This window comes from Pezoporus flaviventris, unplaced genomic scaffold, assembly GCF_033815535.1.
Source record: "Pezoporus flaviventris isolate CSIRO_AGI_PZ_B2104156 unplaced genomic scaffold, CSIRO_AGI_Pfla_v1 ptg000066l, whole genome shotgun sequence".
Lineage (NCBI taxonomy): Eukaryota > Metazoa > Chordata > Aves > Psittaciformes > Psittacidae > Pezoporus > Pezoporus flaviventris.
Window position 1 is genome coordinate 4,355,045 of NW_026892614.1, and position 20,125 is coordinate 4,375,169.

The 20,125-nt window shown below is 36.4% G+C and overlaps 1 protein-coding gene across 7 annotated transcripts in view; it reads right to left on the reverse strand.

Annotated features, from left to right (window-relative positions):
* BIRC6 (baculoviral IAP repeat containing 6) overlaps positions 1-20,125 on the reverse strand; it is a 172,296-nt gene that overhangs the window by 74,358 nt on the left and 77,813 nt on the right. For 6 of the 7 annotated variants that reach the window (XM_061471032.1, XM_061471035.1, XM_061471030.1 and 3 more), the window contains 12 exons: positions 19,810-19,937; positions 17,045-17,607; positions 13,971-14,146; positions 13,309-13,405; positions 12,920-13,114; positions 11,251-11,451; positions 10,363-10,642; positions 8,299-8,555; positions 7,042-7,150; positions 6,319-6,540; positions 2,624-3,404; positions 1,578-1,721 (listed from right to left, as the gene is read on the reverse strand). In XM_061471032.1, the coding sequence (XP_061327016.1) occupies positions 1,578-1,721; positions 2,624-3,404; positions 6,319-6,540; positions 7,042-7,150; positions 8,299-8,555; positions 10,363-10,642; positions 11,251-11,451; positions 12,920-13,114; positions 13,309-13,405; positions 13,971-14,146; positions 17,045-17,607; positions 19,810-19,937 (3,153 nt within the window). The remainder of the gene's footprint in view (positions 1-1,577; positions 1,722-2,623; positions 3,405-6,318; positions 6,541-7,041; positions 7,151-8,298; positions 8,556-10,362; positions 10,643-11,250; positions 11,452-12,919; positions 13,115-13,308; positions 13,406-13,970; positions 14,147-17,044; positions 17,608-19,809; positions 19,938-20,125) is intronic. The other variant, XM_061471034.1, reaches the window with a different exon arrangement.

Genomic DNA, 20,125 nt, shown 5'->3' on the forward strand with positions numbered 1-20,125 from the left:
TATAAGATATATCAAAATCATATAAAATATGATATCGTATTTGTTAAAAAACACAATTACTTGACATAGCTGTATGAGAGAAAAACTGAGTCTGAGACTTGCAATTACTTATGAAATTAAAACTTAATTCTGAAATTAAATTAGGAAAATCACAATATATTTGCAGTAGAGAAAGACATCATTTCTCTATTGCTCTGAGTTGAGGATGAAGTTTATCCTAGACCTAATACCTACTTTTTGCTATTATGATGGAAACCTAAGTCACTGCTAGTTAAAACATTTCAAATATTTTATCTTAACATGTTTTAGCTTGAGCTCAGTTTGCCTTTTGCATCATTCTTTACTTGGAGTACTTTTTACAGTTATTACACTTATCCCCTTCCTCAGCATCAGGAGATGCCTTTACTAACACACACATACAAGACCAATCTACTGTTATGCAATATTATAAAACAAATTAATACTTGATGACAATCGGAACTTAGATCCCAAAGTACAGTTTTGGTAAGAACTTGTGAGATAAAAATGGGGAACCAATCTTTGAAAGGTTATGTTGTTAGATAAACTAAGGTTATAAGCTGCACATCCACATTATTTTTTAAGGTTTCTCTTCGGATGCTAGAGGAAGAATCATCTCAGTAAGAACAGAAGACTGTTTCCTGGTGGTTTCAGTAGAAGAAACGGAATTATCTGACAACTTCTTTTCAATATATTTTTTCTCCTTTTACACATCTATAATAGTAATATTCTGTAAAAATCTGTTAAATTAGTAGAAGACAGATGTTACCTTCATGTTACCAATGGCCATGTTAACAATTAATCTCAGTTTGTGCTAAAACATATTTGCTCCTCCTTTTCCATTTTATACTATCTGATCCAGTTCCCCTGTCATGTATCTCATGTAGTACTTTACTTCTAAGATATAGTGAGAACAGTAGAAACGAAAGCAGAAAATAACTATTCTTTGTGAGTAGCAGATATTTTAATAACTTCTGGTTTTCCTGTATTTCTTTATTCACAGCATTCAATTGAGAGCATAGCACTTCAGACATTAATTATAATTCAGTGTTCTAGTGAAGCATGTGGAAATATAAAAGCATTCATCTGTTTTATAAATTAATTCAAGTATTTATCACTCAAAAACTTATTTGTAGTGTTTGGCTAATGCTGAAGGATCTCTTGAAGCATTAAAACTACGACTGTTCCTTAATGAATCTGATAATGAAGAACTGCTGTAAGGACTAAAACTTGTATCTATATTTGCTGCTAATGCATAAGGATACTATTAAAAAGTCTTCCATAAGATAAATTTCAGTTGTCAGTTATTTCCGAAGCAGTGTATTTTCAACAAGGTGGCTTTGTCTTACAACAGTGTCTTAAATTTTCTTTCATGAAAAATGCTGAGCTGCTACTCAGCAATGGGTTCGCCAACCCATTTCTTTTCAAAATTCTACAATATGTACAGTAGGAAAAGCTGCCATCTGACATTTCAAAGTTGAATATACCCCTTTTTATTTATTTATTTTTAAAGGCTACATTTATTCCATGTTCACCATATGGATATCAAAAATTCTTACTGGGCACGGGGACTGAAGAAACAAAGTCACTTTTTCATCCTCTAGCATAAGCTGCAAAAAAAGCCTCCTAATAAATCCTGAAATGTTTCCAGAGGTTGGGAGGTTCCCACGCTGAGGAGAGGACTGGAACAATTCACAGAGAACCTGGGAATGCAAAATGACATCAGATTGAAAATATTTCTATATTTAGGTCTCTAAAATATAGATCTACACAGCCATAATAGGCAGCGCATAAGATCTACCTTCCAGTCATTATTCAAACAGAACAGAAATGAGCACCACTGAAGAAAACACCAGCACCAAGCTGTTTTTTTTTTTTATAAAAAAGTTCAAAACAGTGACTACAGGAACAAAGTAATTGTAATTACACAGACTACTCAAAGATAAAACCAAGAAGATTAAATACTTAGAAAAATAGCTTTCAAATTCCTGAAGCAAAAATTTTCCACTGCATAATGCAGTATTGCTACCATAGAGAACTGTATTCATTTTTTACTGAAGTCTACCTTTTTTCAGGGGATCACCATCCTTAGCTGAAAAAATCTATAATTAAAAAAGGATTTTTCAACACTAAGTCTGCAAGGTTAACAAATGTAAGGAAAACAGCGGAATTTGCACTAGAATTCCAAAATAAGAAAGCCTTATTCTGCAATAGCCTCTATTTCACTGATCACAGATGGCTACACAAGCAAATTTAGCAGGAAATCTCTCTAAGTTGCTAACATAAAAGATCTGTATGAACCTTGATTTTTAAATTCCATTTCAGAAGGGTTTAGATCTATCTAATTCAATATAGTATTTTGGATTCTGGTCTAAAGCTTATTCCTCTAAACCAAGAGGAATACAAATCCATACATAGGACTGTACGGCCATGTCAAAGCATTTTTATATGTTTCAAAGTCAGAGCAACAAGCTATCAATTTTAATACAAAACTGTTTTTGTAAGCTGTCATTGACTAGAAGTTAAAGCTAAAAAAGTAAGTTTTGAAAGTTGGCTGTAGTTATTAATGAAGAAAATAAAACTTTTTTACCTCCTCACCCCTTACCTGTGCCATAAGTCTCTGGTTATTAGGATGGCAAGAGATGCACTGCAAGAAGAAAGCAACTGTTGCATTTTCAATTGCTGTCCGCTGCTGAGTGGTCAACCCTGCTGTTACCGTTGAAGAAAGTAAGCTAGATCTTGTACTGGTCTGTTGTGCTGTCACATTGTGTCCTCCAGAAGTAGCACCAGAATGGCACAACAGAAATAAAAGTGCTGTCCACAATGGATTGACTTCAGAGCCACCCAACCAATCCTTCATCATGTGGCTGTTGCCAACTTCTGTCAAAAACCTGAGAACAGGAGCAACCAGATCTGCCGTGATAGGCATTTTATTAAAGTGCTGTGGAACATGGTGCCTCCTGAGCCTGTCCTGGGTGGTATCCATTGATTGTGCAGTGCAGTCAGAGCTAGAAGTATGGTTAAAGCAAAAACTAGCAAGACTTCTTACAAGCAGGGAAGGCAAACCTGAGTCCAATAATTGCTTGATAGCTTCAGGAGACTGAGACGAGGCAGCAAGAGTAGCCAGGTGAGACTCTGTTAGTGCAAGAGGGGCTTGTGCGTTTTTAGAGTCATCTGTTAAAGATGAACTAAGGTCCTGCTTTTTGCTGTCATCAGTCATGGACAGTCTGTGTTGACACTGCATTGGAGGAGGAGTGATACCCATCCATCCCATGAGTAAGGAAAAATAATTTGGGTGGATGTGGCACATTGAGCAAAGTAAACTATCAACAGCTTTCTTCAAAACCATGTTGCAGGGAAGAGACATGGACCAGTTAAACAGTGACCTGCAGAAGACAGAAAATCATGTCAATACATAGTTTCCCACTCATTCTGCTCTCATTGGTTCATAAAAGATCTTTCTACATTTATGATTAACTATTGTAGAAGCTGTAAAACACACTGTGCTCAGCTTGGAAGCCTCTTCTGAATCACAGTATCAGCAAGACATTCATTACCCAAAAGGCATTCCTGAACTGCGTTTAAAGTTCTTTCATTATACTCCATTTAAAATAGATATAAGCTAACTTTCCTGGCATGCTGCGCATGAAAGGATTTCAGTCTTTTGACAGTTATCACATAATTTATGTAATTTTGAGCCAACTGCAATCTCTTTGTGCTTTCAGCTCTCCACACTGCAGCTACAAGGCTCACATACATGCATGCACGCACACTCATTTAAGAAAAGGTCTCCTAATTCTGTAAGAACTGGAAGTATTTTAACATGTTTCAAAAAAAATTTTTAAATTTGCTTTATTTTTTATAAGGAAGTTTCAAAAACATGCAAGCGCCAACAACCTTGTTGGTTGAATGACGTTACCCTCGCTATCCTTACTCAACTTGCACTCAGAATGCAAGTTAATAGAGATACATCAGAGATGCTAAAATCTCACCTTACCTTTGAACTCAATGCCATTCAAATACTATCTGCTTGAATGCTAATCCAAGGCATGTGAATGCAAAAGCTAATTTAGCTCCTATTACTCAGCTTAAATTTCAGAAGTGGTATTTGGACAGTAGTGAAAAGGTAATTTCTTCATACAGACATTGTCAGAGCAGGTGGAGTATTAAGAAAAAAAAAAAAAAGCAAGTTTTCAGACCTGCATTCACAGCACCTAACACCATACATAAGTTACATTAACTTAACCTTTACATACAGAGGTGAACGCACACTTTGTGCCACTTCAGGTTTTCAAATAAGTTTGGATGTATCATCATATATCACATTCATACTTGAAGACAATGAATTCTTTTCTCTCTCCTCAATGGAGGCGTTAGCCTATGTTTAGTCTGAGGGACTGTAAGAGTCCAGAACAGAACATAGGCTCACCAAAAGTTAGCTTTATCATCAGTCTAGTGAATTGGTGATAAAAAAAAAACCACAAAAACCTTTCCAAGATAAAACATTAGTCATCTCAGTGACCAAATGACCCATGACTTTGGGAAAATAGTCAAAATTTCCCAAAGTCCACATATAAAGGTACACTTAAACTCTTCTCCAACTACATATTCACACAGTCCTTCCACCAGAATTTTTCTGGGCAAGTTCATGATCCATGAAAAATAAGATTCTTTTCCAACTAGATATTAAAAAACTAACTAAGGAATAAATTAGTATCCCTTAGCCAAAGCAGAAATACTAAAATGGAAAATGTGGATGATGGAAAAATATATACAAGAAAGAAGGGAAATATCACATGAAGGAGAAATTAGGAGTTATAGCTAGAAACAATGAAAACATTTCAAAAGCTAAAACATCAAAGAGGATGAAAAAGACACACAATAAATTATTTTTATTAGAAGAATTATTTACCCAGAGAAGTCTGACAACAATTCTGTATTTATTAAAAATGTATTTTATAATTTGCTCCAGATGCTGGCTGATATGAATTATAGTTTTATTTGGCAGGAGGCAGAGGAACACGACTGTACTGCAACATGCACACTCAAGCTAGGTACAATAGTTTTATTAGCATTCCTTCATTTTGTCCTGTGATGAAAACAACATACTTTCCTTCAAAGTCAGGAATTCAACTGTGAAACCCACTTTTATACTACAATAAATGTAAATAGACTATCCATTTTAGAAAGCCTACTTTTATTAGAGTTCTTCCTTTGCAAGTGTTAAAACTTACATGTATCCAGAAAAAGTATTTTGGTTAAAATGCATTGCTAAAGGGACTAACTGACCTGCAGTTTGAAAATCCTGAAATTGATTCCCAAAATGAACAAGCTTGTTCTGAATTTGCTATTATTTATATTCCAGTATCACTGAAGTGTCTTTGGAAAAGGTCTAGCTTGTAGTCACAGATCTAAAGATCCTCATGTTGCACATAGGTAAGAACTCCACATGCTTATATCAATAACCGTAACCTGTACATTTCCCATTATTTGAATGTTTGACTGTGCCTAAACGAGACAGTGAGGTAGTATTAAAATATGAATGTTTCTAAAGGGTGACATAATGAATTACGTGCTAGCAAAGCTCCTTTCATTCACTGGAAATGTATTAATGGTACAAATGAAAGATGCTTCACTAGATACGGGAATTCACCAGTTAAATTTTTTACATGAAACAAAGCTGTGTGGCTTCTTCTGTTGCTTTGTTTAAACAGAAGAGATGGTTAAGCAACATAAAGGAGAAACATTTGCTCACGTTATTTTCAATCTGGAGTCACTAAAAGTATACATCTGGTGTTTAGGGTGAACTTTTGCTTAGAATACAGCAACATCCACAAAATTCATAGTTCAAGATTCACTCAAGGGTTTGTGCTTTGTTTCTTTCAAATCAGACTGGTCAGAAAAAAAAAGTGGCAACTCCAAAAAAAAACACACCCCCGCCCCCCCCTCTAGCTTTTTGTTATTAGTTACAGATGCTACACTCAATTTCAACAAGAACAGCCCTGAATTATAAATTAAAACACCCACAAAAAAACCCCAAACTTGTAACAGTTTACCTTTCACATATGTGCAAGTATAAACATGGATTTGCTGTTTTGTTTTGGATTTTTTTATTTTAAACACAACTATACCTGGAATATATCAAGTGCAGTTTTGTGTTTAGAACTACAAAACAAGTATTGTTAAGTATTCACTCTACCACTACTGTTTCACAATGAGTGCACTTCAAGTTCTATCATTTCACTGAACAAAATAATTTAGCTACATAATGTACATGGTGCAAAACTTTGCTTTACTTACTCGAAGAGCTCTCTGTCCAGCAACGCTGGTAGATCATATTCAACAAGTAATTCATAACTATGCCACAAAATTGCTGCTACACAATGCAAATGGGAAGGAGATGGCATCAAAAGACCATACTCTTTTGTTGAGCTATTTGGACAGATGTAGCTGACCCGGCCACTTTTTTTCATAGCTGCAACTCTTGCAGAATCACTGACCCATTTCAGCAATGCTTGAATTCTGGAAGACAATATGATGTAGTACATTATAATGGGTCAAAGAAACACTCAGAAACAAATTAGCTTGTTGTTTTTTTTTTGCAATTCAATTTACACAGTTATCTTTCCCTTTGAAGCAAAGTTCAAGAATGAGCTCAAACTCTTTTCTCAAGACTTAGATCACTAACAGGGATAAAATTAATTAAAACCACTTAACTTGGACAGCCAAATGCAAGTTCTCTTTCTACAGAGAAAGAAAACATAGCAGGTATCTGAGTTCTGAATATCTGAGAGAAAAGTTGGCTGAGCCACAAAAGTTTTATCACATTAATAAGAGCAAAAAAAGAGGGACAGTATTCTCTGAAAAGTATGCAAAGAGCTAGGAGGTAAAGCTTCTTCGGATCTCTGCACACTCACACTATCTTGTAACAATCACATTTGAAAAAGTCTGCAGTCATATCAAGCCAGTATTTAGCAGATTATTTTTGTATATGCTTTCATATGACAATCCAAACAACATTACCTATCTTTTGTTCCAGGGTCTTGAGTTGTTCCAAGCTGATAAAGAATGTCTATTGTGGAGTCAGAAGAGAGACCATTTAATCTTCCAAACAGTAAAGGGCTATTCAGATCTTGCAGCATTCAAAAAAAACCAACAAAACAACAAACAAACAAAAAAAAAATGGGAGGGGAAACAACAGAAGTACTTACATATGCAGATTTTTAAAAGTACTAGTGAAATTATTATAGAATTACAATATTAACATTGAATTAAGTAGTGCTAATAACATAAGGATGCAATTCTCATATACACCACTATATTGAAACTCTGCGTTTTGTGTGTTCAATGTAATGTTCAGACTTACTATGAAAGGAAAAACCGTTGTGACATTCAGCAGATACAGGACTTAAATGTTTAACTAGTAGGATTTTCTTACAAATATTCCAAAAAGATGTGACTAATTCCAATAGAGCTGTCAGACCTTGTGATTCACAAAAGCAAACATTTATTTCAAAACGGAAGTTAACTCCCATTTCCATCCCACTGGACTAAGGCTGAATATTTTCTCAGATTATTTCCTATTAATCTTCTCACTGTGCTCATCTCCTGCCCCATATGAAGCTACTTCTTATCTAACTGCATTCCAGCAAAAGGCACCAGACTACACTGAAGCATTAACTCACGGCAAAATAAGTCATGAAAGCCATTTTGAGAAGTGTTTTCTGTTAGTATCAGCAACCTCGAAACAGGAAAAAACCATGAATTCAGTTTTCTTTCATTTGAAAGCAAAGTGGTGTAAATCAAAAATAAAAAGCCCCAGTTCATTAACAGAAGACCTACTGCAAAATTTCACTGCGGGACATAGGTGTATGTCCACCTGTAAATATTTTCAGTGCTTACTGCTATTCAGAATACATACTGCCCTCCAGACAATTACTGCCCAAATATTGCTGTGATTGTTTTCCTTAACAGTACTCATGGATGCTCTTCATTTTGGACATAGTTATCTACAGTAAGACACACAACATATTGCATGTCCTCTCCTGTCTTCAAAACACTCACCTAAGTATCTATTCCGTAAAAAAATCAAACCAACCCTGGTTGCACTGTTTTACTGTTGTAGAACTTCCCACATAGAATGACTGTGATACTTAGAAACATGACAATGCACAACGGCAAGCTCTGGCAACCCAAATTCAGAAAGTAACGTGCAAATATTTGTACATTTATATAAGCAATCTTTAAAGCAACAACTGAAAAGAAAAACAATGTACTCACCTGCAGGATCACTCCCTGAGGCTGAGCAGTTTCTTAGAAGTATGTCAATCAATTTTAGGCCTATTCTGGTGGACTGAAGCCCAATTTTGACAAGCACAGCCTCAATGTTTGGAGAATGCATACCACAGTAAGGTGACATTAGTAAAGCAGCGCATGTCTGCAACAGATTAGCTGTGGGTGCTGCAGCACTAGCCATCATTCCTTCTAAATCACTTATGTGAGTGAGGCAGTGGTGTAACAATCTTAACCATCCAATACTGAAAAGAAAAACAAACACGAGCTAATGTAGAATTTTCTTAAAATTATTTTTCATCTATAACATAACTACCTGTATTAGATTCTAGGACAAATATTGCAGGAAACTGCTGTGACATAACCAGATATCATCCGAGAAAAACAAATTAAAATGACTGAATTTAAGACCACAATGTGAATTTAAGACCACAATGTAACATACATCAGTAATTGCTGTTGTAATCATTGGTTTAAGGTTGTAAGAAAGCAAGGATTTCAGGTAGAAACAATGAAGAGCCTGCAAGTTTTATTACTACAGTTTCTCAAGATTTCTTGATTCACATATTAAAAGGAAACGGCCAAAATGTAAGTGTGAAACATTAAAGACCACACTGCCTCATTTGGACACCATTGCATTTATTCCTATTTAAAGTCAAGATCCTGCAACAGTGGCTGGCATTAAAGTTATACACCTGCACAGCTTCCTTCACATTACAAACTTTTAGGGCCATACACATCAACAATAATTTACAATAAATTAAACCTTACTGAACCAGTTTTAAAAAGCCCACAAAAAAGGAGCAGAAATTAAAAGTATGTTAGGCACTGCATTTTCCCTGTCTCTCTTATTCTTTAACAGTATCATTCAGCATTCCTACTAATAAATTTTGTAAAGTAAATCTACTGTAATGGAATCAATTTGGAAACACATTAACTACATGTTATTTATAAAAATATACTATAATGCTGTTTAAACTAGTATCATGAACAAGATGAGAATCTAATCTGCATGTGTAACAAATGGCTACATTTAACTGACAAGTTCTAAATTAACAGGTTAACTTGTTTTCACAGCTAATCTTATCTCCCATAGTTCAAAACAAGGTAAAGTTGCATACAGATCTTAAGTGAAGTTTATAATTTATTTTAGGAATGATTTACTCCTAAATATTTATCCTTTTAGGAAAGAGTAAATTTTCCGTTATGTCTAAAAGATAATTAAAAAGTTTACTGAATATATCTATCATATTACTACCACTGCTTTACTGAGATACTTATAAAACTAAGCCAAAAGCCACAACAAAGCATATCAAGACACAAAGAACATACATTCATCTGCTTTCCTTAGATACTGATTGTTTTTAATACTTAGATACTGACTTTAAGATAACCTTTTCTAAAAAATCTTTAAGTGTCTATTTATTTTTAAAATAAAACCGAGTAATAAACTCAAGATGCCACCTAACCAAATAAAAGCTTTGAAAAAGAAATCTTGCTGATATGCCAGAATCCTAACAACGTTCAGTTCCTATTTCTCAAATGTTTGCAAACAGCAATATTAGATACGACTTCCACAAAACATCCCATTGTCCTATTTCTATTTCTGCTCCAATACTTATGCAACTCCCTTGACTTCAATAGGGTTAAGAAATATGTTGCTACTTCAGTTTTCCTGACAACTGCCTACCCATTAAAAAACACAGAATGCAACTCTAAATGCTTTCCTGCGCTTTGCATTCTTTCACCACTGCAGAGATGAAGCATCCCCTTTCACATATGCAGATAAGCAGCTACCAAAAAAAGTTAGCACTGCTTCTATTTGCCTTCTGTTAAAAAACCCAAAACAACACCAAACAACAAAAAGGGCAATTTTTCTAAGATATTTGAAACAGATTCTGTAAATATTAAAATTCAACTACAGAACAGGCATTCACAAACACGGTTTGCTTCTGGAAGATCTGACTCAGAGCAGAAAACACCATAAAAAAAGAAGCCCCAAACCACGAACCGGCACAAACATGCCGCTCTCCATTGATACTAGAAACTTACCTTGTTTTAGACACCTGATCCTCAGAGGGAAGGAACGGATTATTGACAGTTGCAGATGAGGTGTTTCCAAATGCTGTGAGGCCCAGCAGTTTAATCTGAGAGAGGCCTAGTGTACTGGCATCCCGAGGACGATGGAGACGAAGGCAGACAGCTGAGGCAACTTCAGCTTTTACTAGCTGGATTTTTATATAGGTGAGACCACTCGTGATAACAGGAGTTGACAAAGGTAACATATTGACACCATCTGCACTTATTTCAACAGATACTGATGAAGGGCAAGCTACAGAGGAAGAGAAGTTTTAATACTATTTAAAAACGTGTACTGGTTTGAAAGTGTTAAAAACCACGTATACAGACAAAGATTGAAAAGGTTTTGGACAAACACTACTACAGAAGTGCAGCTGAAGTATTTGACCTGTGGGATGGTGTATGTTGAAATGCAAAAGCATTTTGATACATGCTGTATACAGTTTATTTTAAAGACTTAACATGAAGAAAAGTCGTCAGTGTAAATGCCACGTTTTCCTAAGAGGTCTACAACAATAACAGCTGAGTATCTTACACTTTATTCCAACTACGACACAAAACCATTTTGCCTGAAGACCCCTGACCAATATCACTAGGGAAAGTTGCAAGCAGTTTGACCAGGCATGTTCACATTAATGCTAATGAAGCTATTAAAAAAAAAATAAATAAAAAATAAAATCAAGCAGAGCCAGGACCTTCTATTCTTAAGGAAATCAGAATTAGCGAGGTTTTCCACTTATTTTACAGGTTTTCTTCAAACAACTCGCCAGCCTTAGTTGCTCTGATTATACTTTTTGTATCATTTCTAAACCCTACCCTTCCAATTGTCAAACCAGCGTCAATGTCAGTAGATGTACTTACTCGCCAGAGAGGCCAAGTGAGGCTGGATGTGGATCTCCTTGAGCAGCACAGCTGCAGGAAGGTGAATTGTGAGGTCACACCAAGCTTCCTCAGGTAAAAATATGTATGACCATGCAGCAGACCGAGCTCGTCTGTGGGGAGGAGTAGCCTGTAACAGCACTTCGGCAGGCTGGGCAGTGGGACTGCTTGAGGTGATTGAACCTTCAAAAACAGCACCATTAACCTTGATTACCAGATGAATTTACAACCTGAACTGCAGAAAACACATTTTTTTTTAACTCTATCTCACCTGTTTTGGTTTATTGATAACATCCCATGTGTAATAATGACAACTGCCGAGATACATTCCTTTTATGCTGTTTTAAACAGGTAGTTTCCGTATGTATATATAGCAAAAAAAAACCCTAATCACAGCAGCAACTGCTTATTTTTCTAATCTTAGCATGAGTTAAGAATGAAGTAGGAAGATCCAAGCTATGTCTTCTTTAGCAAATATTACAGCACAAGACCAGATTGGTGCTGTTCAAGCTACAGGTTCTTGGAGGTTTATGTGAAAATATCTCTAGCCTGGCACCATGACTGAATGCCTAGCAGCAGCTGGAGGTGAATTCCTGAACACTTTTTAATAGACTTTCATCCCACGTGAACTGAATTCTCTTTCAGAGAGCTCTCCATGATGAGGAACAGAATGTATTAAGTGAGGACAACCAGACAGTTAATTTCAAAAGCACACTCCTGACTGAAAGTATTAAGATAGATGCACTCATAGCAGATCATCAAGAACTGCTGGGAGATAAGGCATGCAAGAACCCATCACCATATAAATATAGGATATTTTCTACTAAAAGTAATCAAGAACCAACATTTGCAGGATTCTTAAATTTATCTTTTAGGTATTTCTGAAAAGCCAAATGGACTGAACGGATTTCTCTCTTGTCCAAAAATTTTACCAAAAAATTTTAAAATAATCCTTTCTCTTCTCTTGACAGTGAGACACACTGTATGAATACATTCGTGGGCTATGCTAGCCTACTGGGCTAATTTACCAGATGCTGGTAGTGAAAAGGAGCCTTTGTAAGATACTAGAGTACATCTACATCTTAAAACACATGCATTTTAGTTAACTGACAAGCACTGTATCGTTACCAAAACATCTCTGTAATTCTAACAAATGCTCATGCAGGCAACATCAGAGCAATTAGGTGCATGTGTGAGAGCAGCAATATCAGCCCCACACTCCAGCTTCTCCTGCTCTGACACAGGTTAGGCTCATCCTGTTTCACCCAAGTCTGCTATGCTATGCTTCATAACATCACAACCTGATGTGCCTTAAGTGAAGTCAGTGAGTGTTAATGTATCCATAGCAGATGGTGGGGTGGAACTGATCACCCTGACCTATGGAAGGAGGAAGGGGCCCACCCTGCTGCATGACTACATCAGATACAGATCACTTCCTTTCCTTCTTTCCCCTATCCACAAGAGGTCTTCCTACAGGTGGAGGAGGCGCACTCATATCCTCCCCCAACATCTTCCTGAAATACCAGCAAGCTCCCTGTTTAGAAGCTTTAACAGTATCGCAACATTTGACACTATCACAATAATTCTAAGAACTTGAGAAAGATTCAAATGACCACTGGACGTTAACGTAAGAGAAAGAAATCTTACTTACCCAAAGGTGCAAAATTGTGAATTCCTTCTGCATTATCAGGCTCAGAAGCTAGCACTCTAGCTTTCAAACTGCTATCTGTTGCTTTGGTGGGACCAGAATCAAGAAATTTCATAATAGTCGAAACCATACTTCTTGCTGTGTTAACAATAGCTCTTGTGCTCGTTACCATATTGTTACAAATAAGCTGAACACCACCTGTGTACAACATGGGCAGAGGGAAAGGAAACCACACTGTTCAGAAGCATGAAATGGATTCTAAGCAAGCAAAGGACTAGTCAGTAAATTTGCTCCTCCAAACACATCTTTATTCCTTCTTAAGATGCCAAAAAAAAAAATAAAATCTACAATAACCCTTTTAATTGACTCAGCTGAAGGAAAGCCATTCTTACCCATATCATGGAAAGCCTTCAGTGCCTCACTTGTATCCAACACCCGTAAAATGAACCAGAGCAGTGGCTCAGATAACTGACAAGTGGCAAGAGAACCCTAGAAGAAAAATAGTTAAGTAATACATGGTTTCATGCGAAATTAATATGACAGAAATACACATGACTGCTCTTAGCCTCCCTTTTTCGTAGGCAAAAATCCCAGAGAGGAAATGCCAGCGCAGTTGACCTCTCTGCTACAAAATAGCAATACCATGTTCCACATGGTTCACTCCTTATGTAGGAGCAATCTCTGAGGTAAGAAAAAGGTCAAACTACCAGGATAAGCAGCTGAGGGAAATAATATTGAGCACTTAAAATAGCCACATTTATTGTGTTCATAAGAGTATTTCCCACCTGCACATAAGAAAATATTCAATCCATCCTCAAGCTTTTAGCCAGGAACACTTACAGGAATGTTGAAATGTCCTTACAGAAACTCACACTCCCTCTACCATCGGCAATGGAGGGAGGCTTCCTAGCTTCAGCACCAAACTGAAGTGACGTTAGAAAAAAGTTAACATTTCTTTTACACAGCACTAGTTCATGTTTGTGAGCTTATTCTAAATGACACCATCAACTAATCTGTAATTCCTCTGAAGCACAGTAGACCTAAAGGAACTTACCTGTCTTCCCATGTACCCACAGGCCATGTAGGTAAGAATCGGCTGAAGCATTACTTGCACTGTTGTTGCTTTTTTACTAAGTGTTGTCAGGATAGTGAACAACCCATCTCCAACTGATATTGCATCTAAGCCACCATGAAAATTTTCATGTTTAGTGAGATGTAAGCCACTTGCACCTTAGTGAAAACAGAAACACTTCAAAGGTCAGAAACTGAGATGTAAAAAAAATTACAGCACATAAGAGAACTCAAGGATATTTATATTTCTTTTCAGTTAAATGTCCACATGGATTTTACAAACTACAAACTGAATGAGGTTTTCAGGATCAAAGAAATTACTATTAGTGCTCTCAGATATGTTCTACCTTCTCTACAGTGTAAGTAGGAAGACTCAACCCTGGAAGGGGGTCAGGAATTTAAATCCAATTTTAGGTAATACGTAAATACCCTTTAGGTATTTAGTGAAAGAAGCAGAGTAAGAGCCACACTGATTGGAATAACTCCTAGCCAGAAGGAACTGAAAAGATATTTTTCGTATAATAGAAGCACATTTGTACAGCCAAACCCCCTCCCCCCAAACATTCAACATACATATTTCTATCAGAAATACCTCTCAAAATTCTCCTTCTCAGTGTTACAGCTCAGGATTTATTAATGAGGATTTAACTGAATATCAGTATTCAGCAATACTGATTACACAGTGCTGAAGCTGATGATGGAAAGCAATAGAATAGTCTTTCCAGGGAAGAGACTACCTCCATAAATACAACTGTCTTATCAAGCATACGACATCTATCTGGAAAAGCTTTTAAAGTGGCTTTAGATTTGAGTGGGAGGAATCTATGGAATAATGCTGTTCCATTTAGAGAAACTGGAGTTACACTAAAAAGTTATAGTAAAAGACGTGTTCAAGTCATCTTTGGAACATGCCTTAGAGAAAGAGTTTGGCAACAGCATTGACAGCTATAGTACTTTAACCACCTTAAAGCTGTCAAGAAAGAAAATACTGATCAGCACTGAATGCATGGAGATAGACAAAAAAAGAGTCTTAAGAGTCAGCCTCTGCACAGCCTAGGAAAGTTAAATGGAATCAATGATGAAGCTTAAGACAAGTAATGTGGGTTTGCTATGAAGACTTTGAAGCGAGGAGCTGGTAGGCGAGGAGAGGAATACTTGTATGATTTTCATTGTTTGTCAATGACAAAGCATAAAAACCTAATGAAATAAATAGACAAAATGGTCATAAAGAAAACCCAACAAATGTTTTAACTTCATATGACAAATTAATTACTCAAAGCCTTCCTGGTTCCTGACCAGGTGGCTTACCAGGTGTAGTAAGTTAACATGATTAGCACTAATTTTGATACCAAAGCCACATCAGTACACATCTGCAGACATTGTCATCTTCATCTTTCCTGGCTAGCTAGCATGCTGCACTAGGTATTACATATTTACTACTGAATGCTGGTAACTGATTTTGTATCATATGTAACCTTGGCTGCAGTCTTGTTAATAGAAATTGTCTGGAGAGAGCTTAATGCAGTTTCTCATGAAGGAACTAAAACTACAAATAACGGTGTTACATCTTCTCAAAACACACATACAAATTAGTTTCAATAACCTGTATCAAAAGACTGAAGGAGGAACAATCCACTGAAGGGACCAGCTGGTCCTGAATCCTGAATTCAATGAAAACGCTTTGAAATGAGACTTTCCAAAATTTTAAAAATGCAAAAAAAACCCAAATGCTGGACAGAAATCAGTGGTTAGAACGACATCAAAGTTTAGGAGAAGAATATCTGAATTTCACTCCAAAGCAGCTCATACTCAGAACAAACCACCATTCCCAGAAGAAACTACTTTTTGTGTTCATAGTGTACTCACAATATGACACCAATTACGCAGAGTAAAGGAGGAGATGTTTTAGAATTAATTTCAGGAAGGTTCCAACAGCGCAGTCCAGACTTGTCAGCTCCTGCCTGCTGTTTAATTTGACTACTGGAGATTTTTCCTCAATTGTTCTTATGCCAAAATGAACCACTGGTCTAACATTCACATGCTCTCATCCGAAAAATATACTGCTTTCTGCTAACAGCACTGGTTAACAGTTTCACGTCTGCTTAAAAGAGATGAGCGCAGAAAAGGCCAGAGGTACTTTGAGAGAAGAGAACCACTATAAAGAGAACCACATTTTACAAGACTTTATGCCTGAAATAGAGTGCAAGCTCTTTGCCTATCCTCCTGCAAAATGTTTTTCCAGTTTTGCACACACAGAAACATTTACAGCCAGTGGTTTCATTTGTGCAAATAAACCCTATGCTAACATCACTGCTCACAAGTAAGTCACATCAAGATAGCCCCTCTGAGAAAAAGCACCTTAGGTACATGTCTGACAAACACAACATTAATGAGATTTCTGGTACAACAGAGGAATAAAAAAGTTTATGTATTCTGTGCAAGGGCCGTATCTGTAATTCGACTGTTTTCAGAAACGACTGAAAAGTAATGCAATCCTTAAAAAACTGAGGTAATGCGTCTATAGCACAAACTGAAGACTAATTTGTGCATAGAGGCATGAGATGAGCATAGACTGAAATATAAGAATTCCATTTAAAATTAAGGAAAAGGGTTTTCTACTTTAAGAATAACTGAACATTGTTAAAAGGCTGCCCAAGGTGGTTGCAGAGTTTCCACCCTTGAGGAATTAGAAACTCAACTGGACAAGGTAATGAGCAACTTGGTCTCTGAGGCAGGCTCTGAGCTGATCCTGCTTTGAGCAGGGAGGTGGGACTTCATAGTCTCCAGAGGCTCCTTTGAACACTGACCATTCTTAGATTCAGCAAATTCAAATGCCAAATGCATTCCTGTTTGGTTTTAATTACTGTCTCCCACCTCATGTTAGGTTTTTTCACATAACATTCTTTTTTCTTTCACTTATCAGTCTCTCCCTGTCATTTCTGTGATGCATTTTCCCATGTCTATACTCAATTTATGAGTTTGTAGAAGCTTTAAGTATTTCATCACCCCAAAAGATCTTCTGTTTTATTTACAAATATATAAATTACAAATACCTACCAATAATCATTGCCATAGCACTGCTGTTACACTGGCCAAGTGCAGACAAAATTTGGCTCATAATTTGCTGGTTGGCTAACACCAAGTCTGCCACATATGCAGTTGATCCTTGAGTATTAGGGTTGCTTCCATTGCCGTCTTTGCCTCCTGAAACTTTTTCTTCATCAGACACACTGTCTGTAGTACTGCTTGCGACCGGAACACGGGCACTATATTCTCGGTTACTGGAAAGCGGCAGTTGAACTAAAATGTTGACTAGTTTTAACAAATCAAACATCAGTTGATCCCTTGTCATCTCTCCACAAACTGCTTTGGCATCACCTGGACGGATAATATTGGCAAAAAGCCCTCCAAAACATGCTCGAGCACCCACAGAGCTGTCTGAGCCGCTGCGAGACATCACTTTGTCCGAACATGTAATGTAATGATGTACAAGGAAGGTTATAGACTCAATCACTGCAGAAATAGTGCTAACTGATACAACTTCAAAATTCTGTTCCAGGGTAAATTCCAAGAGTTTCACTTGTGCATCCAAGGGTCCCTGGCCTGTCTGGAAAGCACCCCTGAAAGGAAAAAAAAAAACCATAAATAAAAATTCATCATTCAATATTAACAAGTTTAAGCAGTTTGCTTCTTTTGGTTTTGGGTTTGTTCTGGATTCTTGGTATTTTGGTTTTCTTTTTCCTTGATTTTTAAAGACTGAGAAAGCACACCATAATTTCAACAGATAAAACTCCAGCTATTTTCAGAAATGCATGTTGAAGCACAATCTGACCTTTCTCAAGTCAAGCACTCTTAAGTTTTTAATTAATGTACTGGTCATTACTGTAGAACCTGCTCGTGCTATCACTTTCCTGATATCCACTGAGGATTACAGATTCATTTGAAAAAGTCTAGGGTCCATCTTTTTTTTTTTTTTTAATAATTCAGTTAATTTTGTAGGTACAGGCTTGGAACAGAGTCCTGTTCAGTTGTGGGAAAAAAGCGTCATATGTTTGCAAGGAAAGTCCATGCGAAGAAGCAATCTAACACTTTAAAATCATTAGGATTATTAGTTTTCTAACAGGAAATCATGACAGGTTTTTTCATCCCATAGGTTTTGTTGGTTTTCTTCTCCCCTAAGGCAAAAAGAAGTATGGTCAGGTTTTAGCTATCTAAATAATAACGATATGTAAGACGACCATGAGAAGGTACTCAAACTATCACAGGCTGGTGCTTGTAGATTGATTATTTGAAGGAACCATCTTTTAGGAATAAGTTTATTTTCCCAATTGCTTTTGCACATATACTGGTGGACTACAAACTGAACCTTTTGAATCAGTACTTTTAAGATAAAACTGGTGCTAACTCTTGAAGTGTTAAGTTACTGATTTTGATACATTTCTCCTTTTGACATTGACTAATCTTAGTATGACTTTAAAAATTAAATACAGAAGAAAACATTTTATATAAATAGCCCTGAAGAAAATATTTGTCATTTAATCAGTTCTAATAGCAAAAATCTGCTTTTCTCCACAATCAATCTTATGCTTTGATCAGACATGCTACACTCCAGTGATTACCTGAGGTTTCAGAAATAACCATCTAAACCCTTTTTTGGTGCTTTGCTTCCATTTTATGACATTTCAGTTCACCTTTGATTTCTCTCTCAGGAAAAACCAAAAAAAAACTAATACATTTCAAAAACTATTTTTTCCATGCTCTCATTTAGCTTATTTCAAATAAATTATGGCATGAAGATAAGCATTCCAAGATTCATTGTGAATTAGTGATTTTGTTATATTAGGCATTTTTTGTATAAGTGAGTATCAGTGTAACCTGGTAAGCACCACTTATCCAATTTAAGTTACTAAAATAAAATGTCTCAGAGAAGGCTGAAACTGTTCTCTGCATGATTAAAGAATAGATAACACCAAAGTGCCATCTACTGGGAAGCCAGAAATTAAGGAAGTTCATCCCTAATTATATAAATCTTTTGCCTGGGGATGACCAGAACACCAGTACTAGAAATAAATGATAATTCCTCATGCACTTCAGACCAAATAATAGCCAGATTAGTGTACTACTGCTTACACAGTAGTTTTGTGCTCATTGACCTAGCCTTCAGAAAACAGAGCTTTCTCTTATAAAAGGCAAGCCATAAGCTCTTATCTCTCCTGGTCAGTGGCACATGTTATCTATACTAGTGGGAAGACTGGTCGTCAGCAGGCCCCAGAAAAGTGGGGCAGAAGGCATTTTCCACTGTTTGGTGAGAAGAGAAACAGAAGACAAAACAATAAACATGCAGTCTGCATGAACAGAATTACACAATCTCATATTTCATCCTACCACGTTATAAAAGCTATCCATATGACTTTCACAGTCTACATGTAATTCCTAGAATCTTTCATTAATTCAGGGGTCTCAAAATACTCTTTTTAAAATAGTTAAACTAATCAACAGTGCTCCTATTTTAGGGATTACTTTAACAAGGCCTGTATTGTAGTCTCTATAAAACCATAAAATCAGTCCAAACAATTGTTCAGGGCTTTTATTCATTGTCCCTCAACACACAGATGGCTGTGTATGGATTCCAGTCGCACTCTTCCACGTGCCAGAAGCACCCCAGATTTTGCTGGTAGTGCTGCAGCAATATCTAAGAACTCCATCTATATATAATTTGACAGGATGACACGGAGAGTCATATACATCTTAGTTGTGATTAATGCTCACATAGATTTAAAGATAAACAGGGCATGAAAATAAAAAAAATAGTTAGTATTTACCTTTCTGTTGAAAGTATATGTATTAATTTCAATAAAAATTCACTGAACATCTGAGGACAAGTTGAAGAAAGGTGCACTTGTAATCGAGTAAGAAATTCTTGCATAGCTTGTGTCGCTGTTGGACCAACCTAATGGGAAAGGCATTTTAATAAGTTTTATAAGAACCTGAAATGTCTTCAGAACAGTGAGCAGTATCTAACAAGAACATTTCCTAAGAACAGAAAAGTATTATGTAGCTTAACTTACTTTCTGAAAAATTTTACAGGGTTTTCACAGGAGAACTATTCTGTATAAATTTATATTATGTGTTTTTCTA